We start from the raw sequence: 25,532 nt of genomic DNA, 5'->3' as shown, positions 1-25,532 counted from the left end.
CTAAGACCTTTGAAAATATCAGTGACAATTTAAAAATTACTCCATTGTAATATATCTACTGCTAGGAAGAAAAAGAAAGTATAAATATGTGCTATCACCTCAAAGCAGGGTATGATTTTGCTAATTAAGACAAAGTAATAAACTGATTAAGATAACTAGATCTCCAGAAAAGGGGCACTGGGAATTGTACATAAATTATCCGCTTGCACTGTACTGATTACTTATATCACCCAAATGACTACTACTTATCAGAGAACTAAATGGAAATAGCGCAGATGGAAAGACATGCTGCTTATATTAAATGTAATGAAGCTCCACATCAAATATAAATGAATTAGGAAAAACAGCTTTTAAAAATAAAATTTTGAGTCTTTTAACTAAGAAGAGTTAGATTGAACAATTATATTTAAAAAGTCTAAACTATTGCTTGATTATAATCCATAGATCGATGGATACTGAAAAAAATATACTGAAAAAATGTAGAGTTTTACTTTTACTAAAAGTGGTATGATATAATTTCCCTACCCTAAAATAAATGTATTGCTATATCGTTTATTTAAAAACTAGTTTGGAAGTCAATTCTACTACAGTAAAGAAAAATGTCTCTTATATTTTGATGGTTTCCAGATAGAAGGGGGCTGGAGAAGATAGGAGAAAAAGGTGAAGGGATTAAGAAGTACAAATTGGTAGTTACAGAATAGTTATGGGGATGTAAAATACAGAGTAGGAAATATAGTCAATATTGTAACAAAACTATGTATAACTAGGATGGTGTCAGATAGGTACTAGATTTATCAGGGTGATTACTTAAGTTATATAAATGTCTAATCACTGGGCTATACACCTGAAACTAATATAATATTGTATGTCAACTTTAATTTAAAAAAAAAAAATTTTTTAAAGTCTCTTGAAAACATCAAGATACGATTATAACAAGGACCAAGGAAATTACTTGCTCCTGGTATGTGGAAGACTGTGTAGAGCTGGTTACCCACCAAGGACTGGACTGTCATTAATTACCTACTGGTAAGTTGAACAACAAGCTGCCTCTTCACATCCAGCAAGCCAAGAAGAGATGTGTTTTGACAGCTTGTTGCTTGTAGTACCATTTCTACAAAATCTAAACACTCAACTGTATTAATGTAAAGGTAAAATGTTAAGATGTTGCATACCAGGGTATTTAAATGCCTTTTAGAAATGACGAGAATTCTCGACACCCGTACGCAATGTGTTAACAATTCATTTTAACCACATTCACTACTGCTTCTATGCCTTCAGATATCTTTAAAATGAATTCTAAATATAAAAAGACCCCATGTTCTCATGGATAAGACCAACAGGAAGGAATATTAAAGACCATTCATTCATTTTTTTAAAAAATGTCAATTATGTACCAACCACTGTTAGGTTTAGGAAAACATGGAGCTGAACACAATGCTATTCCTGTAGTTGAGAGGCCTTGTGAGGGAGGTAGGTAAACAGATGATAAGACCACGTCTCAAGTGTAACAACACAGGGAAACAAAAATAAAGCATATGCCTGATTAGGGAGGTCACAGAGGGCATCCAAGAATCACAAACATCTGAACTGGGTTTTAAGATGAGTAGGAGTTTGATAAGTAGGCACAAAAGGAGGAGTACTCAGTATATAGAGGACCTGTGAACACAGAGGCAATAAAAGAACATCATAATGTTCTATTAACTTCAAATTGTTAGACTAAATTGGGAGAACACAGTGCTAGTGAGAAGTATAGGCAAGGATCAGCTCCCAAAGCGTAGGTAGGTCTGACTTGTGCAGCAGGTGAATTTTGAACAGCAGAATAATTAAGATCAGTGCGTATTTTACAACGTCACTGCTCAAATCAGTGAGGTAGTAAGAGGAGAAGATGAGATTGTAAGCAGAACAACCAGGTAGTATGCTATTGTTAGCAGCCTGGGTGATAAATTATAAAGATCTAAAATTAGGATAGTAAAAGAAAAACTGGAGAGGATTGAAAGAGATTTTGAAGGTAGGACATTTTAAGTGGCTGTTCAGGAGGAATTTAAGATGAATTCCAGGTTTCTGGTTTTGGAGATGCAAGATGAAACACTGCCCTGTATCTTGCCAGCCCCCACCCCCAAAGGCTCTGGGGAAGTTGCACATTCATTTCATAGCCACAGCAGCCCATAAGACTCAGGGCAAAAGGAACCTCCACTACTAGGGGGACTTCAGGAAACTCCCATAATCACAAATAAGTAGAACTTTATTATTCAATCTTTGCAACATGTAGAAGGGTTGGTTACTGAAGTTTTAAAATGTGGACCCATCCTTAGACTTAAGAGCTAAGTGCTTCTAATTGGACTCAGTAACTTCAAGTCTTACTTTAGTTAGATGCATGCACTTCAGCACACTATTCTGTTAATCCTCAGATGCAATAGTTACAAGGGTCAAGGTTAAAAGTGCCAGTGACAGGCATTACTGGGTAATTAACTGTGCAAGGGGTTGGTCGGCCTCTTCAATGATAATCTTAAATGTCTATTTTGGGCTACTTATAAAGATAACCAGAGACTACAAGCTCCTACAGGCATGTTCCATGCCTTATTCATTTTTGTTGTTGTAGTTGGTATCCCTAGTATTTGGCACATAGAAGGGAATACACACACACATATATCTGATAGAAACATGAATAAATAAATGAGTATTAGTGAGTAGTACATTCCAGAATTACTACTTTGGTAATAAATTATCAAAATGATAGTTTCCTATGAGGTCAATGATGCAGCACTAATAATCAGATAAAAACAAGTTTTAAAACACATTGATGAAAAAAAATCTTATTATTAAAAAAAATGTTTGCCCTAAATAAATTTGTGGTTAACTTAATGATTCATGTATAGAAAGATAGCAAAAAAAAAAAAAAAAAAAAAGATTACCTTTTAACTTGAAAACAGCTAAGCCACAATCCTTTTCTACTTGGAGACTAAGTATTTCTGGATAAAATGAGTTGTGAATATTGTTTTAAGTATTCAGCTACTTTCCATTTCTAATTCTAATAAATACATTTTATATTATTCATGTAAAATACTTATTACAGGACCTCCTAGCATATCAAATATGCACAGTAAATGTTACCTATGATTTACATGGAAAAAATGATGAATGTAAGTCATGGTCTTTTTGTAACTGAGTCTTGAAAAAAATGAAAGGCGCATTCTATAGTAGTATAATAATAAACTAGTTGCTACAGAATAAGAAGTTTCATGGCTCCAAATACATGCTTCAATAATGTTGGTCACATCTAAATGTTTTAAATCCATAGCAGGCATATCTGAGATAACACAGAAGTCAAGGTTCCATAAGGGTCTCTTTGGAGATACACCAGAGCTAGGATAGGCAAGGTACTTTAAAGTTTAGAAATAATTTATATATGGCTATATGAAGAAGTTAGTATAACATAGTATTGAATCATTTAGCTCTCAGACTGACTTGGGTTTTGAGTCCCGAGTCTATCATTTATTGTCAGTGAGACACTGGGTAAATTATCTTACTACTCTTGAGTTGGAATTTCATAATTTATAAAATGAGAATAATAGTTATCTATACCACATTGGATATTAAGTGATGGCATACATAAAAAAGTGCTTAGTATAATGCCTGACACATTACAGATACTTGAAAAATATTACTCTCTGGACTGAGAACAGGGTTTCCCTTTTTTCCAAGGGTAGACAGCCAGACTCTAATTTTGTATGTATGACCTCTAATTATCACAAGACCTTAGGTGAAAGGTAATGTTTTCTTTTGGTAAATAAGTAAGCTGAGGTTAAATGAACTTAAGTAACATGTCCAAATTCACACACGTTAGCAAAGGGCAAAGCCAGAATTTGAACCCACAGTGAATTTAAAATGCAGTGCTAAAACATTATTTTGTGTCATTTGGGTAATTCCAATGAGTACACAGACTTTCAGAATATGCAACATAGCTAGATATTATTTTAAATACCAACATTTTGGTACTGGATAATACCCTATTTCCTTCTTAGTGGATCTATCCTACACAGGATAATTCCCAAACACCAAACTCACGCCACACTGTGGAGCAGTATTTATGGAAAAATGTGATCCCAAGTGGCCCACTTGAAAAAATACATTTAATATAAGGAAAGGCTAATTAGCACTATCACTAAGGAAACTTCATGTTTTCACACCAGTTCAAAGGTTTCTAAGCATTACCATAAGGAAAAAAAAAACAACAAAACTCATATCAGTTTCTGTAAAGACTCTTTTTCTAAAGTAACCAACAACAATAAGACAGCAACTAGATACATCAAGTCCTGATGGAATAAAACTATTTCAAAGTGTGTAAGGTAGAAAGCAGGAAATATTCTGAAGTGAAATAATGCTATTGTATAATAGAAACAGGAATTACCTAAAATTATTTTCTTGGTACATACAAGTTTATTATTGTTAAATATATTTCGAAGGTTAAAAAAAGGTGGAAATGATGCCATCTGTAACATGCCTGTAATTTCATGCAGGCTCTAACATGCATCATGCAAACCGGAAAAAAAAACAAAAACAAAAAAGTGATTATGAGAAAGGTGGTAGAAAAAAATATGAAATTGTACTGTACCACGCTTTGTCAGAGAAGTAATGGACTAACTTCTCAACTCCTTGCCAATGGCATAATGGGAGAGCAGAGACAAGAAAAAGACAGGACAATGGTGTCAGAGACCACACACAACACCAAGGAATTGCCATGATTGGGTTGCAGCCAACAGTATCTGCTTTGCCTTTGTTGATCTTTTCTCCAGACATTATTATTTAATATATTTGTATGAAATAAAACAATTTAATATTTAGACTTTCTTGCTAAAGTGTTATACTTTCTTGCTAGTTAGTACAAATATTCATATCTACAGATAGTGTATGTAAAGTTCTCACACTTAAAAGGAATCAGTTGAATAATTTTTCAAGGTAAAATATTCAAAAAACTTTGACACAATTTAATATTCATACTCCAAATATCTAAAATTAAGCTGCATGTAATCCCTTATGAAGAAAGTAGACATTATTTTTTAATAATTTCAGAGTCTTCTGCATTATAAACTAAATATAACTCAGTATTTGTTAGTTTACTTTTATGACTGCTGTTGCATGAAAGACCAATTAAGCATTATCTGATCTTCACGTAGGTATTAAAAATAATGTTCAAAATTATTAGTGAGGCTCCACACATCACCAGAGATGGAAGACATGACTGGATACTTAGTATAACTACAGTAGTCCCCCTTGTCCACATTTTCAGGTACCTGCAGTCTCAGTTACTTGTAAGCAACCATGGTCTGAAAATATTAAATGGAAAATTCTAGAATTAAATAATTCATAAGTTTTTAACTGTATGTTGTTTTAAGTAGTGGGATGAAATCTTGCCCCACCGCATCTGACAATCATCCTTTGTCAAGTACATCCATACTGTATATGCTACCTGCCAGTTAGTAACTTAGTAGCTCTATTGGTTTCAGATCTACTTTCACAGCACCATGGTGCTTGTGTTCAATTTACCCTAAATTTATTTAATAATGGCTCCAAAGCACAAGAGTAGTGATGCTGGCAATTAGAATATGCCAAAGAGAAGCCATAAAGTACTTCCTCTTTAAGTTGAAAAGGTATATGTGTATAGGAAGAAAAATAATGTATATATAATGATTTGGTACTATCCACAATTTCGGGCATCCATGGAGGTCTAATAATATATACCTTGAAGATGAGGGGAGACTACTGTAGATTAAATGAATTCTGCTCTATAATTCATATAAACCCAATCATAGCTTCCAAGGGTTCTTGGGAACCAGAAATGCATACTAAATTCCTTATATCTCAGGATGGTGCCTCTTAATCTCAGAGAACTTGGAAAAGATACCTGATTTATAAATATAAATTATAAATAAGCAAGTTCTAAAATAAGAAATTCAATAGCTCTTCTAAGTTGATCAGTTAACTGCTTTTAAAAACTATCAAAGTGAGTAACAGTGACTTAAATAAGCACTTACTACACAAGCACAATCAACACAAGATGCTTAATTTTCATATCTCTAAGACACAGAACCCATCAGCATCTACTTTTGGGATGCAGAGTAGTTCAGAAAAGAAAACTAAATAACATCATAATAGTACAATTCCATTGGCATGACCAAATTTATCCAGAGTAGGACACTGCAGGGCTAGCTACAGAAATAAATACAGCTAACAACCCCAAAATCTGCAGAGCACGTTGTTATAAAGGCTTATACAAAAAATAGTAATTGCTGTTTCTCATAATTGCAAATTGTTGAGAGAAACTAACTCATGCCTAGGTTTATGGGATGGTCTACTGGACCATGAGTTTGGTGCACATTTCCAGTCAATTAACCAATGACTATACTAAACAGCACTTGAATTAGCTGCAAAAAGGACAAAAAAGTATATTCTACATTAATCACATCTCAAAAAATGAGCTTAGTGTAAAATTGAATTGTTCAGTTTTTACTCAGTTACCCTAGATTCCATTTCATTGGAAAATATTTTATTTTTATGAAAAGTCACTCCTAAAGCTAATTTCTCATTAAAGCACTGAAGCTGACAAACTCCTTTTACATAAAATTAGTCACATGATGAAGCCAATCAGGTTGAGTCACATTAATATATACCTTAAGAGCATGTTTGACAGTTCAACAATACACACCAAGTGTCTCTAGAAAATGCATAGCCTTTATTAAGTAGTATTCTTTTAGAAATGTACTTGGGAGACGCTGACACTGATCTATACACAAGAATGACCTATGTTGCAATAGTATCTTTATTTAATAGGGAAAAATGGAACTACATCAATGCCCAACAATAGGGGAAAAAATCAAATAAATTAGAGTATATTCACATGTTAATGTAATATCATGAAGCTATTAAAATTATGTTAAGAAGTATTTACTATATTGGGGGGACCCAAAAGAACTGGATTATGTTCTGGAGGTCAGGTCCCTAGTAGTACAGGCTTTTCCCACCAGGTGAGTGTTCTAGGAACCCATCAGTATCAACTGGTGGTGTTGTGAGAGGCCATGTTCAGCTTTGGTAAAAATTTTTGAGGACTCTTTCAACGTATTTGTCCATTTCATGATGAGTGATTTACCAGCGCACCTGCCCCTACTGCACTGAGTGTTCAGCAGTTTTTGACCCAAAATGGCAGGATTCCCATGCCCTACACTCCCTATTCACTGGATCTCACCCCAAGCAACTTTTTTTGTTTCCCTGGGTTAAAAAAAAAAGTCCTCAAAAAGAAACGTTTTGCTGATGTGAAACAGGTGAAACAAACAAACAAAAAAAACAGCAGAAGCACTAAAAGGCATCAAAACTGACAAGTTTGTAAACTGTTCTGAGCAGTGGAAAAAATATATCTATAGGTGTATCATATCAAAAGGAGAATACTCTGATAAACTGAGCATGCCATTGTCCGAGCACAGCCACCTGATTTGGTGTCTGCAAGAGCCTTCCCAGTGTGGGAAGGCCACCCTCGCCCCCACACTCCCACTCTTAATGGGGACTTATGGACCCAAGGGTAAGTAGGACAATGACCGTGTCCAGCTTGAAGTAGCTAGAGGAGCACGAGGCCTTTGCCCATTGTCCTTTATAAAAAGGGTCTTAAGTCTGAGAGGGGGGAATTGTTAGAGAGGGGTCCTCCCAAAATTAATTAATTAATTATTTTAAAAAGGAGAATACTTTGAAGGTGACTGAGGTTTTAACATGTAAGAATAAATACACAATTTTTTATAAATAAATTCTGTTCTTTTTGCGGGGTCCCCCCTCATATGAAAAAGGTTCACATAACGATACTATGTGAAAAAAAGTAAAACAAAAAATTAAGAATAAAATATGTGAATATCATATACCCTAAGAGAAAGTACTATTTCAGGAATCTTTTATCTGAATGTTAAATATGCACACAAATGGTGTTGGGTTTTAAATATATAGCTTCATTCAGTAAAGACATATTTGGTTGTAATCTAAGTGTTGCTCTTTAAAAAAGCCTGTGAAATAACTTCTGAAGGTTATAAGAGGAGGAGAATATAAGACAATATAATCACCATTCTTAATGTAATTCTGATAATATAATTAGTCATTATTATAATATAAATTTAGAAATCAGGCAACATTACAAAAATCTGCTGGGCCATTAAGACACATGGCTATTGAGACATAAACATGCATTTATGTTATTTTCGGTGTTTCAAAACAATTTTTTTCTTCCCATCTAAGTTATTCCACATGTAAGGTAAAGGAAGGTAAGATTTCTAAATTCTTTTAAGCAAGGTGTTAAAACAGCAAATTTTAAAAGTCATTTTAGGCACGGTAAGAAGGTATTATCGCAAGATAAACTTTTTGAAAAGTCAAGAATTCCTAGGAGCATATGCTCTAGCAAGAAATGCTATTTGAGATTATCATTAATCTCAAATTTTTACTTGCCAAAGGTAATTATTTTTATTAAATTTTCTACTATGGGATAGGTTAGTTAATATTTCTAATTTTACACAGTTGGAAATCAGACAGACCAAACCAATGGCAGTTAAGTCAATTTGGACAAAAGCTGAAGTGCCTACTGACAACAGGAAGACCACTATAAGTAGAAATTTTCTGCTAACCCAGATAAAAATTTAGTTTGAAACTGGAGAACAAACATCCTCAAGCTGAGATTAGTGATACACTCAAGAAAAGAAATGCAAGTCAAAATGTCCTGAAAAAGAAAAAAATAATACATAATGACTAGAATTTTCCTTGTATCTCCATTTTTCTAGATTATTATTATATTCAGCAAGGTGCATTCCCTGTGAGTGCAGCTTCCTGGAATGACCTGAGATAAATACTCCCTGCAAATCTTAGTTATTTCACTCTCATATTGTGACCAGGCTATATTTTTTTTTTTTTTTTTTATGGCGGAAGGTCTACTACTTTTATACATTAAAAAAAATAAAAAATAAAAAGCCGAGTAGCAAGTGGCCTAACTAGCGACTGACTAATAGTCAACCCTACCTGGCTCACTTTAGGGGGTGTTCAAGAGGGCAATAGAAAGAATGTATGAATGAAACAGTTTTTAATGCAGGCAAACTCTCTCAACTATCTACCATCACTTACAGAATTAAATTCTCCAAAAAATCAACACTAGAAATCCCATATTAACTAAATGTGGAAACAAATATTATTTCACTGAATATATTTAGGAAAAAGAGACCTAAAAAAACCACTGGATTTACTCCCAAATTCCATACCCTTTTCTTTCTCTATATTTTATTATTAAAAAATTTTTTTCAAATGATTTCATTAGTAAACGACTTCAGCTGTCCTCAGGATAAATTCAAAATAGTGTAGTAGTTTAGAACGTATCTCTTCTCTAAATGAACCTTTTATGCTCAGCTGTCAAAAAGCTAAGAACAAGTGTTTTAGACATCACTTTCCACAAACAAGGTCCTACAAGTCTCAATGATCAATTCCCAGGGCCAGTTCTCTCAGCTGTGTTAGCCATGAGAACTTACCCAGGAAAAGACTCCAATGTATATATATCTTCTCCTAGGTGGCTAACATATCCAATCTCTGGAGAATTAAAACTTTATTTTTATTAACTTGTAGATACAGAGAAAGAAGATTTGATCCAGAAAAACAAGAAAGACCGATCTTGAAAGTAGTGTTTTCAAGACAGTGCTGCTTCATAACTGGAAATGCAAAAGATGGCTCCAAAAGATAGCTCTAAAGCCAAAAGGAAAGGAGGAAGAAGCATTTGAAAATGGGGAGCCAATGACTCAGGAAAGGAACAAGAAAATTCTAAAGCTATACAAATAAGAAACTAGTGAATGGATGTCTCCAAGAAACACATTTTAAAAATAAATCTAAAACTATCTGCAATACAGAATAATTAACCTTAAAATTCAATACCATATGACAGCTAGCTGCGGGGAAGGATAAGGGGGACAAAGGAATGGTGAGGGAAAAGAACAGAGGCTAAAAGCGAGGTTCAGTAAATTCAAGGTAGGTGTGTTAATCTGAAGCAAACCTGTCAAACCATGCTATTTACTGGCTACAAGCCCAAAATACATTATCATTTGTTATAACTGCACTTGAAATTCAGATTAGACCACTAGCAATTTAGCGTAATTCCTTATGTGCCAGAAATCTTTAAATAGAAAAGAAAGCAACTTACTTGAAGGTAAGAGGTAAATAAGGAGTTTACAGAGATGGTGGGAGATGGAAAAGGAGAAGAAGAAAGATTAAATTCCTCTTCTCATTGCATCCACTAAACAAATTAACCTACTACTAAATAAAAATATTACAAAAGTCTATACAAACTCTCTATTCTATTTATCTTTAAAACAAACAGTACAAAAGGGAAGGAGAGGGATAACACCAAAAACTAAACTTCAAACCTTGTCTCAGAGTCATGTTGATACCTTATAATTTTAATTAATAAAAACATAATTTTTTATTTGAATATGTCATTTTTAATTGCTTAAAATCCCCTCCTTTGGGCCTTTGATATGTTATATAAATAAGAACAATTTATGAAAAAAACTTATATAAATCACAAATAAGGGTAAATCTATGGAGAATATGTAAAAGTGACTCTGATTGACAATATTTATGTCTCTTTTTCATCAACATTAGCTTTTTTGGGTGACTTTTCAAAAAAGATAAAATATAACCAACTTACCAGATATACTTAAGTACATAATATAAACAATCCTTTTTAATGTAAACAGATTTTTAAAAATCAAACAATTACTAAATCATTAGAAATGTTAGTAAACCATGCATATTCAAAAGCCATTTCCTCTGTATTTGCAAAGCAGCTGATAAATTACAAGGACATATTGTTAAAAACACCCTTAAAAAATGACTTAAAATATTTTTATTTAAGAAGACAATGAAATGTAATCAAAGCCTTTTGATTAGGAAATATTTAAAGAAATGTGCAATGGTCTATATAAGCCTGGTCTCTAAATGGTATGCATCTGTTCGTTATGCCACTGCTTGATAGTGTATATTTTTAACATAACTAGGTAAAAACAATTTTTATTCACATATCTCAAGGTCATGAAAAAAATGCATTAGAGGCAGATGCATGTCAGTAAGTCTAGGGTCACTGGCAATAGGTTTTAACAACTTTAGAATGAAATTAACTTCAGATAGTTCTCCTAAGGCTCTAGGTGGATGTCTATTTACATGCAGTCAAAGGAAGTGTTAATTGAGAGGAGCCCAAGGAGTGCTGGTTTAGCACATGCCTGCAGGTCACTGAACAGGAGAGGAGGTGCTGGGAAGGGACAGAACATGCAGAAGGGAAATACCATGATGGGGAAGACAGAGCAGGATAGGAGTGAGAGACACAGACTCACTCTGTCTGCGATGCGGTGGAACAGTCCGTGGGATCCCCTGGAAGGAGCCCTGCCAAGGAGAGAAGGAGGGAGCAGAATACCCACCCTGTGTAGAGAGAGATGGGGTAGGGAGGTATAATAAAAAAGGGAACCAAAAATAAAGAAACCAAAGTTATAGTTAAAAAACAACAACAACAACATAACAATAGTGTTAATGAGAAGACAGATTTCATTTTTTTAAATACAGGCAGCTCAAATTACTGGGAAAAAAAACCCCATAATTCCAAGCCTATTTATTTCTCATATATTTTAAGAAAAATATTTTCCTGTAATATTTGTAGTTAATGCATAAGAAATAAAATATTCTTTCTAGCAAACATTACATTTATCATTGTATCTCTTCTTAAGGTAGCATATTCCAATCCTACAAAAAATGAAAGCATGTAAAAGGAAAGATAGACTATAGGTATTAAACACAGAGACAGTGCATTAATTATAAATGAGGCAATGAAAAAATTACCATACAAAAACTTTGTACTTCTCTAGAAATCATAGGTTTTCAGAAGATTAGCAGCTGAAGAATATTAGGTAAAGACAGCAGAACCAACAGAGCATTAAAAAGACTTAAGATGTTGTGAGAGTGAGTACTGTATTAAAAGCATGACATACAGGCCACAAGTACAAAGGCATGCTTTTAAATCTGAATAACTTGAGGCTTCTTAGTTTCACTTATTTTAATAGAGATTTCTAAATTAAAATACACCTAGAATGTCTTTTACTTCGATTTCTTCACTTTTCCTAATAAAACTGGGTCTTCAAGAAAGAAATTATTTGTTCAATGTCACACAAATAGAACCAGATGGGACTCATGTCTCTCTGTTCCTGGCCTCCTCACTGACTGAAGCCCTTGGAAAAACAAAACTACTGAAACACTATCATCAAGGAAAATGAGCTTTTAAATAGTCATAACCAGTTCAATTTGCAAAAGAATCTGACATAGAAGTGATGTATTAAGATTACTAATGTAGTTTATTGGTGTTTACATGTTTCAAGAACATTGACTGGTCTAAATAAAAATTAGTTTGCCACTTCTCTATCAATAACATTCCTGGCTCAGTTCAGTATAATCAGGTACTTTAAATTTAGAAGTAATCCTACATTGCTCACTATAAAATAAGTGATCCCCTATAAAAAATATAAGATCCATTTCCTATGTTGATGAAGGGAAAAATCAACTAAAAGAAACTAAATAGAATTAGTAATCTTTAGAATATCCTAGTAAACAAATATTCTGCTTCTTGAAGTTATTATACTTTACACTAATTTAGCTATAGGTGTTTATGAAAATAGTTTATAAAATATTTAATAAAGTGATGACCACAGGTAGTCTGCATAGATTATTACCTGATAAACCTCTATTTTGCTGTTTCATAAATGTTTTGGTTCAAATCTTTACATAAAACAAGTCCTCAACCAAGTCCCTTCCTATGAGTTTCTCTAGGGCCAAATTCTACTCATAGCCCTGGGTAAAGGACCTTACAGATAGGGATTTTTTTTATACGGGCTAAACCAGCAGTGAGAGAGTCCTTTTCAAAGAAATAAGTTCTTCTGGAGGTCTGTAGAAACAGTACTCAGTAAGAGTTAAGGGAACTGTGTTGTTCCTTGGATCTTCCATAAGGCCTATAGCCTTGAGAAAGGTACTGCTCTTCTGTGAGACTCAGTTTCTTCATTTGTAATATGCAGGGTTGGACTGTGCTATAGACTTAATATTTGTATCTCCCTAAAATTTTGTATGTTGAAACCTATTCCCCCAGTGTGATGGTTTGAAAGTGTGGTCTTTGAGAAGTGATCAGGTCATAAGGTGGAGCCCTCATGAATATCATTAGTGCCCTTATGAAAGAAATCCCAAAGAGCTCTATGTCTGAGAACCAGGAAGTTGGCCCTCACCAGACACTGAATCTGCTGGTGCTTTCAATCTTGGATTTCCTAGCCTCCAGAACTGTCAGAAATACATTACTTCTATTCTTTATAAGCCACCCAGTCTATGGTATTCTGTTATAAGATGCATGAAGGACTAAAGCAGAATGGTTCACCTTTAAGGAATTTCTTGATTTTAGTTTTTATAATTCATTTATTCACTTATCTGTCCTTACTCCTACTTGTCCAGAATCACTGCCATCCTTTCATTTTATAACTCTCCTTATATGACAATTAAAATAATCAATTTAGTATTAAATTATTCCTAAAAAATTATCAGTTCTTTGAAATAATTTAAGTAAAAGTATCTATCATAGTACCTAGAACCTGACAGGTTTTTTTTTTAAAAAAAATCTTTAGGAAGGGATAGAGAGAAACATCAATGTGAGAGAAAAACATCAACTGGTTGCCTCTTGTACACACTCAGTCTGAAGATCGTATGAGCCTGGATGGGGGATTGAACCCTCAAACTTCTGGTTCTGGGACAATGCTCCAATCAATTGTGCCACACCAGCCAGTATGAACCTGACTGTTTTAAAAGATGTCAAATGTTCACCTTCTCTGACTAATAGTCTCCAGCATACAGCAGACTCTAAATAACTGTTTACTGATTTACAATGCAGTTACTATCTTCATCTAGAGATGAAGCTATAATCTGTTAGGCCTGGACACATACTGTAAGCATTTAAGAATTTTAAAAAACAAAACAATGACAACCCTTCTTTACTCTCCCAAGACCAATATATCATGATCTCTGGGACAGGCCTGAGCATGAGAAGGAGAGAAAGAAAACCTTGTGAAATAAATAGTTCTTCCTGCTATTGCCAAGAAGCACACAATTATTAAGCTGATTGAACAGTAGTCATCTTAGTTCATGCCTAGAAAGGCAAAGAATGTTATTCATTTTAATTCTGCCAGGTAAAATGCCTCCTTGCACTTCCCTAGATTTCAAACCCATTTTCTAAAAGTTTTTCCTGATCCTACCTAAAGCAACAATCACTCGTTTATAGGCATCCATATCTCCTGATGGATATTTATCTCAGGGAACTTTTCCCCCTCTGTTTATTATATTGATTTGAATATTTTTCTTTCTTTTTTTCTATTAAACATAACCACCCTTAGAATAATTGCTTTCTTACTTTTCTTGATGTTAACTATAGTTTCTTGATAAGTGATTTGCACAGAGTAGAAACAACATACTGTAATTAAAACTTAATAGAAGAGGGACTGCCAATACCAGCACAGGATCGAACAGATAGACTTTTCCCCTTTTCTTCTGCAAAGTACAGATAAAAACCCTGGATATTATATATAAAACAAACAAACTCTGAAAGGTGGAGCTAAGAAGATAGACCAAGTAGGGACCTTTAAACCTGAGGAAAAACATGGTAGAGAATGCCCGGGTTTTCTTTTTGCCTAATGGATCCTTCTTAGGTGATGGAGAAGCCAGCACCCAGAAATACCAATGGGCACAGACAAAAGCAAAAGCAAAAAAATCTCTAGTAAAATCTGCACCCTACCAAAGGTGCTACCAGGAAAGAGGAAGCCTAGTAATACACAAAATTTACACAAAATAACTGGCTAAACACCAGAGGAAAACTGCAGCCCCAGCCTCCAATTGTATCGGAAAAGACTGATTGGGAAGCCTGGGATTCCACCCTTGTCTGGTTCTAATACAGTCTTACGTGGTTCTTAAAGGTATGTATAGGAAATGTTTAAAATACTTATAAATGGGGGAGATGACAGGCTTAAAGTAAGGTTTCTATATTTAGTAGACTATACAAACTTAAATATATTGCTAAAATAAAAACAAAAACAAATGGAAGTTTACTATTATAAACAAAGCTAAGTTTAGCTTCTTTTGCAAGACTAGTTTGACTGGGGTCATTTCCTGCTTATGCCTTTGTAAACCATAAGTAAATTTTGAACTGTTTCCCAAGGCTGAAATGAGGTAACCACTGAAAATTCTTATATATATAACCAATCACTGTGAAGAAAAAAGTCATTGCTTTCTTACTAAATAAGCTGCTTTATAACAATATACATACCCCTGATGTAGCAATACTTATATCTGACAAAATAGAGTTCAAAATGAAGGCCATTAACAAAGATGAAGAGGGTCATTACATAATTCTAAAGGGCTTGATCCAACAAGAAGACATAACACTTGTAAATATATAAGCACCCAATACAGGAGCACCTAAATATATATTTTAAGAACTCTTGGTGAACGTTAATGAAGATATCGACAATAATACTGTCATAATAGGGGATTTTAACACCCCACTGTCAACAATGGACAGGTATTCCAGACAAAAAACCCCAACAAAGATATAGTGGTATTACAACACACTAGATCAAATGGATTTAATTGATATTTACAGAACATTTCACCCCAAAGAAGTATACTCGTATACATTCTTCTCGAAATTGAAATCATATCAAATATTTTCATGGATCAAAATGACATGAAATTATTGGGTTGGACAAAACATTTGTTTTTTTCCATAAGATGGCACTAGCAGTGCTTAGTTGTCTTTAATTTCATTTAAAACAAATTTATTAGACTGTATTGTGACAGCTGTTGTATCAGCGTGCATTTAAAAAAACATCAAAATGTGTGAATTTTTGTATAGACATTTCAATATTAAAGATGGAAGAAAATACACATTTTAGACATAGTGCACTTTATTATTTCAAGAAAGGTAAACATGTTACAGAATAAAAGACGGGGTTCTTTCATATGGTGCCTTGCTGTAAAACCCAACAACTAGTATTGAGTAAAACAGGTCTTTATTTACAATATTCCAACCTGTGGAGGGCTGTGAGCACTTCAGCTCAGAGCCCTGTTCTCCCACGGGACCCAGCACTTCCCTTGCTCCCATCTCTATAAGGCTAGAAGCCAGAAACATGCCCAAAATTTCCCCATCCCTTATCTGTCAGCTCTCTCCTTCAGGACCTGGGGTATGATGTCATCAGCCTCCGTATAACAGTCGAGGAAAACATGTACCATGTTGCACTGGATCACACATGGTTCTCTCTCTGCCCTTTCAAAGCTGCATGGATCTCTCTTTCCTTCTAAAAGCGCCTGGTGCTCTTTCTACCTCCTTGGAAACCACATGGATCACTCTACTCTGCAAAATGTCTGCCACCTTATTTTTAAATCCCTGACCATGGCCTGTGATGCAGTGGGCATGGTAACAGTTCTGACCATTCACAGAATCTTGTGCAGGTCCCCTATGCTTTTTCCTCACCATTCTATAGTCAAAACCCCTCCCATCTCCTAGGGGCCTTGGAAGAACCAAATCAATTTGCATAACTAAGACATTAGCTACCAGCCATAGATATGCAAAGGTATCTTGAAAGCTGTCCCCTTCCCCAATCCTCCAACCACAGGCTCTAGGGAATCTTAAGGACCCCACTGAAACAAAAACACAACTCAAATGCATAAAAGGATTTGTGCACTGTATGGAGAAGGTGTTGTGACTGACTGAATATGTCCAAGGTGGTTTGTGAAGTTTTGGGCTGGAGATTTCTTGTTGGATGATGCTCCACAGTAGGGTAGACTAGTTAAAGTTGATAGAGATCAAATCAAGACATTAATTGAGAACAATCAACATTATAAAATGTGTGAGATCCAAATCAAACATTGAAAGTCATTTGCACCAGTTTGGTTATGTTAATCACTTTGATGTTTGGGTTCCACATAAACAAAAAAACAAAAACAAAAACAATCAAACAAAAAAAAACACCTTCTTGACCGAATCTCCCCATGTGATTCTCTACTTAAACAAAACAAAAAACATTCCATTTTTAAAACAAATTGTGACAGGCAATGAAAAGTGGATACTTTACAATATATGTGGAATGGAAGAGATAGTGGGGCAAGTGAAATGACCAACCATCAACTACACCAAAGGCCGGTCTTCATTCAAAGAAGTCAATGTTGTGTATGTAGTGGGATTGAAAGGGAGTCCTCTATTATGATCTCCTTCTGGAAAAACCAAACTATTAATTCCAACAAGTACTGCTCCCAATTAGTACAACTGAAATCAGCACTCCATGAAAAGCGTCGGAATTAGTTAACAGAATCGGAATTAGTTAACAGAAAACACATAACCTTCCATCAGGATAACACAAGACCACATGTTTCTTTGATGACCAGGCAAAAACTGTTCCAGTTTGGCTGGGGAGTTCTGATTCATCTGCGGTGCTTACCAGACATTGCATCTTTGGATTTCCATTTATTTTGGTCTTTACCATATTCTTTTAATAGAACAGTTCTTTGCTCAAAAAGATGAAAACTTTTGGGAAGATGGAATTATGAAGTTGTCTGAAAGATGGCAGAAGGTAGTGGAACAAAAACAGTGAATACATTGTTCAACAAAGTTATTGATGAAAATGAAGAAAATGTGCCTTTTATTTTTAGTTTAAAGCTGAACAAACTTTCTGGCTAACCCTATAGAAACCAATCTCAATAAAAAGACTCAAAAACATTCAAATACTTGCAGGCTAAATATCACGTTATTAAATAGTGAATGGGTAACTAATGATATCAAGGAGGAGATCAAAACATTTTTAAAAACAAATCAAAATAAACACACAACTACTCCAAATCTATGGGACACAGAGAAAGCAGTCCTGAGAGGGAAGTTCATAGCACTACAGGTCTACATCAAGAAGCAAGAGAAATCTCAAATAAACAATCTAACACTCCAACTGAAAGAACCAGAAAAACATCAAAGCCCAGATCAAGTAGGACAGAAATAATCAAGATCAGAGTGGAAATCAATGACACAGAGACTAAAAATAAACAATATAGATGATCAATAAAACCAGGAACTGGTGCTTTGAAAAGATAAACAAGATTGACAAACCTTTAACCAGACTCCCCCCCCCAAAAAAGTGAGAGAGTATTCAAAATCAGAAATGAAAGAGGCAAAATAACTGATATCACAGAAATACAAGGCATTGTAAGAAATTACTATGAACAACTATGTATCAAGAAACTGATCAACCTGGGTGAAATGGATAAATTTCTAGAAAAAAACACTCTTCCAAAACTGAAACAGAAAGAAGCTGAAAACCGGAATAGACCAGTAATAATAACTGAAATTGAAACAGTAATCAAAAAAACTTCTGGCACACAAAAGACCTGAACCAGATGGCTTCACAGGAGAATTCTACCAATGATTCAAAGAACTATCACCCAACCTTCTCAAACTATCCCAAAAAATTCAAGAGGAGAAAAGACTTCCAAGTGCTTTTAATAGGCCAGTATTATCCTAATTCCAAAACAAGGCACAACAAAGACAGAAAATTATACGCCAATATTTCTGATGAACATAGATGCTAAAATTCTCAACAAAATATTAGCAAACCAGATCTAGCAATATATCAAAAAGATCATATACCATCATCAAGTGAGATTTATCCCTGGGATGCCGGGTTGGCACAATATTCACAAATCAATAAATGTGACTCATTGCATAAACAAAATGAAAGACAAAAATAACATAATCATATCAATAGATGCAAAAAAAGCATTCAATAAAATCCAGCACCCATTTATGATAAAAACACTTAGCAGAGTGTGAATAAAGGGACCATACCTCAACATAATAAAGGCCATATACGACAGCTAACATCATTCTCAATGGACATAAACTAAAAGCATTCCTCTTCAGATCAGGAACAAAACAGGAATATCTGCTTTCACCACTCTTATTCAACATAGTTCTGGAAGTCCTAGTCACAAGTATCAGACAAGAAGAAATAAAAGGCATCCAAATTGGAAAGGAGTTAGTAAAGCTGTCATTGTTCACAGATGATATGATATTGTACATAGAAAACCCTGAAGAGTCCACCAAAAACTACTAGATCTAATAAATGAATCTGGGAAAATAGCAGGATACAAAAATAATACCCAGAAATTGATGGCATTTTTACACACCAAAAGTGAGCTATCAGATGGAGAGACTCAGAAAACAATTCTATTTATTATTGCAACAACAGCAAAAAATAAGGTACTTAGAAATAAATTTAACCAAGGAGGTAAAAGACCTGTACTTGGAAAACTAGAAGCCACTGAAGAAAGAAATCAGGGAAGATACAGATAAGTCGAAGCATATAGCATGTTCATGGACTGGAAGGATTAACATCATTAAAATGGCCATTCTACCTAAAGCAATCTACGTACGCATTCAATGCAGTTCCTATTAAAATGCCAATGACATACTTCACAGAGCTACAACAAATATTTCAAAGAAGAACAAAGCTGGAGGTATCACTATTCCTGATGTCAAACTATACTGTGAGGCCACTATAAAACACACAGCCTGGTACCAGCATAAGACAAGACATATAAATCAATAAAACAAAACAGAGAGACCAGGAGTAAACCCACACCTGTATGAGCAATGGATATTTGACAAAGGTGGCAAGAGCATGCAATGGAGCAAAGACAGTCTCTTCAATGAATGTTGGAAAAACTGGACTGGTACATGCAAAAAATGAAATAAGACCACCAACTGACACCGTACACAAAAATGAACTCAAAATGGATAAAAGACTTAAATGTAAGTCACAAAACTATAAAAATCCTGGAAGAAAACATAGGTAGTAAAATCTCAGATATTCAATGTAGAAATATTTTTGCCCATTATATCTCCTATGACACTGGAAACAAAGTAGAAAATAAACACGAGGGACTACATCAAATCAAAAAGCTTCTGTACAGCTAAAGAAACCATCAGCAAGACTGATAGGGAACCCACTGCATGAGAAAACATTTTCATACAATGATACATCTGATAGGGTTTAATCTCCAAAATGTACAAAAAACTAATACAACTCAATGCCAGGAATACAAACAACCCAATTAAGAAATGGTCAAAACACCTGGAAGACACTTTTCCAAAGAGGAAATATAGAGGGCCCATAGACATACGACGTCTGTCCAGAAATAGTCCAGCCATTGTTAATATAATGAGAACAATTTGTGTGGCACTCAATTAATCTGGCAGTCAAGGAAAGTGGACTGAAATGTGCATGCATGAACAATGACAAGTTCACTGTACTAGCCATTGGGGGAGGTAGATGCTGTGAGTAAGCACGTATACTGTGTGGCTTCTATTCAAAATGACTGAGTGAGCAGAACAAAGAATCTGTACCAAATTCTGCACTGAGTTTGAACATTCCTCTGCAGAAACTATTCAGATGATTCAGAAGGCCACAGTTATGGGTAACTGGTGATTGGCAGCTTCATCATTATAATGTGCCATTCATGCATCACGTCTTGTGCATTTTTTTTCCAAAACATCATCAAATCACCAGGGTGACTCAGCACCTGTACAACCCAGATTTGGTGCCCCATTACTTCTGGCTTTTCCCAAAACTAAAATCACCTTTGAAAGGGAATAGATTTGAGATCATCAATAAGATTCAGGAAAATATCACGGGGCAGCTGATGGTGACTGGGAGAACTGTGTGAGGCCCCATGGTGCCTTTTGAAGGGGACTGAAGTGTAATTGTCCTATGTACAATGTTTCTTATATCTTGTATCTTCTACAATAAATGTCTCTGTTTTTCATATTACATGGCTGGATACCTTTTGGACAGACCTTGCATGAGAAAATGCTCAACATCACTAATCATCAGAGAAATGCAAATTAAAACCTCAATAACATATCACCTCACACTAGTCAGAAGGGCTACCATCAATAAATCAACAAACAACAAGTGTTGGCAAGGATGTGGAGAAAAGGGAACCCTCATGCACTGTTGGTGGGAATGCAGTCTGGCGCAGCCCTGCAGAAAACAATATGGAGCATCCTTAAAAAGTTAGAAATGGAACTCTTTTTTGATCCAGCAATTCCACTTCCAAGAATATACCCCAAGGATCCTGAAACACCAAACAAAAAAATATATGCACCCCTATGTTTATAGCAGCACTATTTACAATAGCCAAAATTTGGAAACAGCCTAATGCCCATCAGTAGATGAGTGGATAAAAAAGCTATGGTACATTACACAGTGGGATACTACGCATTAGTAACATTTTGTAACAGCATGGGTGGACCTGGAAAAAATTATGCTAAGTGAACTAAGCCAGTCAGTGAAAAAAAAATACCACATGATCTTACTTATATGCGGAATCTAATGAACACAATAAATTAATGAACAAAATAGTAACAGAAGCATAGATACATAAAATAGACTTACAGCTAGCTGCTGGAAAGGATGTGGGGGGCTGGGGAAGAGACAGAATGAAAGATGGTGAAGGGATTAACCAAAGAACACTTATGCACAACCCATGGATACTGACAACAGTGTGGGAATTGGCTTAAGGAGGGGAGAATGGGGGGTTAGGTGGAGTAGGGAAAGGGAGAAAAAGCAGGAACAACATTAACAGCATAAACAATCAAAATAAATAAATAAATAAATAAATAAACTCATGTTCTGAACTCAAAAAGAAATTAACAGTAGACATGCCCCTGAACCTCATTCCATGTCTTGGTTTGAATTCTCCAAGTTTGGAAACTATCTTTTCGGTGTTTGTACCATGAACTTTTACTAATTAATACTTTGGTGATTCACTGGTTTTACATCTGTTCTTACTGAACCTTTGACAATATATAACATAATACCTAGAACAACTGTAACATTTCCATTAAAAAAGACATACTTAAAACACTAAAGTAACTCAAAATGGAATTTTAAAAGAGGAATAAGTAACATACAAAGAGGGAAAAAAAAAAAAAAAAAACAAAGAGGAGAGGAAGCAAATCAAATGATAGACTGAAACCCTAACATATCAATAATTACATTAAATATAAAGGCTGTATAGACATTAATTAAAAGACAAATTGGCAGAGTGGATTTTAAAAAGTCCAATTACATGCACGGTCCATGAATTCACCTTATGTATAACAATATAGATATTTTCAACTTAAACAGGAAAAAGATATACTATGCAAAAAATCAAAAGAAAAGAAGAGGGACTATATTAATATCAGATAAATGATTTAGAGCAAATAACTAGAGGGACCTTATAAAATGATAAAAGAGTCAGTATACCAAGCAGATATAGCAATCCTACATGTGTATGCACAAACTACTGAACTATACATGAAACAAAACTAAAAAGCAAGCAGCCAAATCCACGAATACAGTTGGAGAGTCTGCAGCTTGGTGCAGCCACTAAGGAAAGCAGTATGAAATTACCTCAAAACATTAAAAACGGATCTGCCTTTTGACCTAATGATCCCACTTCTGGGAATATATTTTAAAAAAACCCAAAACACTAATTGGAAAGAACATAAACACTCCTGTGTTCATTGTAGCGTTATTTACAATTGCCAAGATACGGAAGCAACCCAAGTGTCCATCTATACATGAGTGGATAAAACAACTATGGGACACTTACACAATGGAATACTATTCTGTCGTAAAAAAGAAGAAATTTTTACCCTTTGTGACAATGTGGATGAACCTGGAGAATATTATGCTAAGTGAAATAAGCCAATCAGAGAAAGACAAATATCACATGATTTCACTCATATGTGGACTCTGATGAACAAACAACTAATAAGCAAAATAGAGACAGACTCATAGAGAGCAGGCTGGTGGCTAAGTTGGGGGAGAAGGTTAGGGGTTAGAGGCACTGAGAAAGAAGGTTAAAGAACTCATGAATAAGAACAGCAGTGTAATGATTATGGTGGGGAAGGGGGTATATGGGAACAAAATGGTTATGGAAAAAATACAATAAAAAAGAAATAAAACAACTAGACAATAAAATCAGCAATGATACAGAAAAACTCAAGGATATCATCAATATTCAGAATCTAATCAACATTTATAGAATAATCTTTCCAACAAGAGCAAACTATGTATTCTTTTCAAGAGTTCATAGAACATTTACCAAAAAACAGCTCATAGTCTAGGCCATAAAACTAATCACAACAAACTTAAAATAACTGAAGTTATACTGAATGTGTTCTCTGACCACAACAGAATCAAATTAGAAATCAGTAACAGAAAGAAAATAGTAAAGCTTCCAAAAACTAAAGATATCAAAACAACATAATTCATATGTCAAAGAAGACTTCAGGGACATTTTTAAAATGTACTGAGTAAAAAAAAAAAAAAATACATAATATCAAAAGTTGTTAACTCCTAAGAAGGCATTTCACAACATTGCAGGCCTGCATAAAGAAATAAAAATCTCAAAAAATCAAACTTCATACTTAAAGGAACTAGAAAAAACAAAACCCAAAGTGAGTAGAAGAAAAGAAATGAAAATATCAGAGCAGAAATAAACAAAATAGACTCTAAATAAACAAAACGAAGGATCATGAAACCAAGAGCTAGGTCTTTGAGAAGATAAACAACATTGACAAACCTTTAATCAGACTCATCAAGAAAAAAAAGAGAGAGGACCCAAATAAATGAAATCAGAGATAAAAAAGGACATTTAACAACTGATACTACAGAAATACAAAGAACTGTAAGAAAATATTACAAACAACTATATGCCAACAAATTGGACAATCTGGTCAAGAAGGGTAAATTCCTAAAGCACACAATCTTCCAAAACTGAATTAGGAAGAATCAGAAAATCTTAATAGACAAATTCAATTAATGAAATTGAAGCAATAATCAAAAATACCCCAACAAATAAATAGTCCTGGACCAGATGGCTTCACATGTTTATACCAAACATTCAAAGAAGAACTAATACCTCTCCTTCTCCAACTATTCCCAAAAATTCAAGAGGGAAGACTCCCAAGATCATTTGATGAAGCCAGCATTATCCTAATTCCAAAACCAGATAAAGAAATTACAAAGAAAGGTTATAGGCCAATATTGCTGATGAACACAGATGCAAAATCCTCAACAAATATTAGCAAAAACAGATCCAGTAATACATTAAAAAGGTCATATACCATGATCAGGTGTGATTTATTCCAGAGATGCAAAGCTATTACCATATTTGGAAATCAATAAACGTGAATATAACACATAAACAAAATGAAGGATAAAACCACATGAGCATATCAACAGATGCAGAAAAAGCACCTGATAAAATGCAGTACCCATTTACGATGAAAACACTCAGTCAAGTAGGAGTAGAGGTAACATACCTCAATGCAATAAAGGCTACATATGACAAACCCTCAGCCAAAATCTTACTCAATGGACAAAAACTACAAGTGTTTCCATTAAGAAAAGGAATAAGACAGGAATGTCTGCTTTCACCCCTCTTATTCAACATAGTGCTGGAAGTCCTAGCTACAGCAATCAGATAAGAAGAAATAAAAGGCATCCAAATTGAAAAAGAAGAAGTAAAACTGTCATTATCTGCAGATGACATGATACTATATATAGAGATCCCTAAAGATTACACACACACACTACTAGAACTGAATAATGAATTTAGAAAGATGGCAGGATACAAAATTTATATCCAGAAAGCAGTGGCATTATTATACGCCAACAATGAACTATCAGAAAGGGAAACTAAGAAAACAATCCCAGTAAGGACTGAATCAACAAAAAAATACCTAGGCCCTGGCTGGGTGGTTCAGTTCGTTGGAGCCTCGTCTTGTGCACCAAAAGGTTGTGGGTTCAATTCCCAATCGGGGCACGTACCTAGGTTTTGGGTTCGATCTTTGGTTGGGGTGTGATGTTTTTATCTTACATTGATGTCTCTCTCTCTCTTTCTCTCTCTCTCTCTCTCTCTCTCTCTCTCTCTCTCTCTCTCTCTCTCTCTCTCTCTCTCTCTCTCTCTCTCTCTCTCTCTCTCTCTCTCTCTCGTAATAAACATATCCTTGGGTGAGAATTTAAAAAATACCTAGGAACAAATTTAACCAAGACTACAAAATATCTGTACTTGGAAAATATAAGACACTGAAGAAAGAAACTGAAGAAGATACAAATAAGTGGAAGCATATATCATGTTCAGAAATAGGAAGAATTAGCATCATTAAAATGTCCATACTACCCAAAGTAATCTATAGATTCAATGCAATTCCTATCAAGATACCAATGGCATATTTCACAGAAACAGAACAAATATTCCAAAAATTTATATGGAACCACAAAAGACCCCGAACAGCCACATTAATCTTGAGAAAGAAGAACAAAGTTGGAGGAATCAAACTACCTAATATCAAACTATAAGGC

General features: G+C 34.6%; 1 protein-coding gene across 4 annotated transcripts in view; it reads right to left on the bottom strand.

Moving 5' to 3' along the window:
- The window catches only part of CCSER2 (coiled-coil serine rich protein 2), a 168,409-nt gene that overhangs the window by 6,638 nt on the left and 136,239 nt on the right, over positions 1–25,532 (bottom strand). Inside the window, exon 10 of one of the 4 annotated variants that reach the window (XM_090278319.1) lies at positions 11,391–11,475. The exons of the other annotated variants lie outside the window; for them this stretch is intronic. Within the exon in view, the coding sequence (XP_090134445.1) occupies positions 11,391–11,475 (85 nt within the window). The remainder of the gene's footprint in view (positions 1–11,390; positions 11,476–25,532) is intronic. 4 annotated transcript variants of the gene reach the window in all.

Source organism: Furipterus horrens, unplaced genomic scaffold, assembly GCF_987537825.1.
Source record: "Furipterus horrens unplaced genomic scaffold, mFurHor1.1.pri manual_scaffold_5, whole genome shotgun sequence".
In the NCBI taxonomy this organism is placed as follows: Eukaryota; Metazoa; Chordata; class Mammalia; order Chiroptera; family Furipteridae; genus Furipterus; species Furipterus horrens.
Note: the sequence above shows the minus strand (reverse complement) of the source record. Positions and strands in the feature narration are given on the sequence as shown.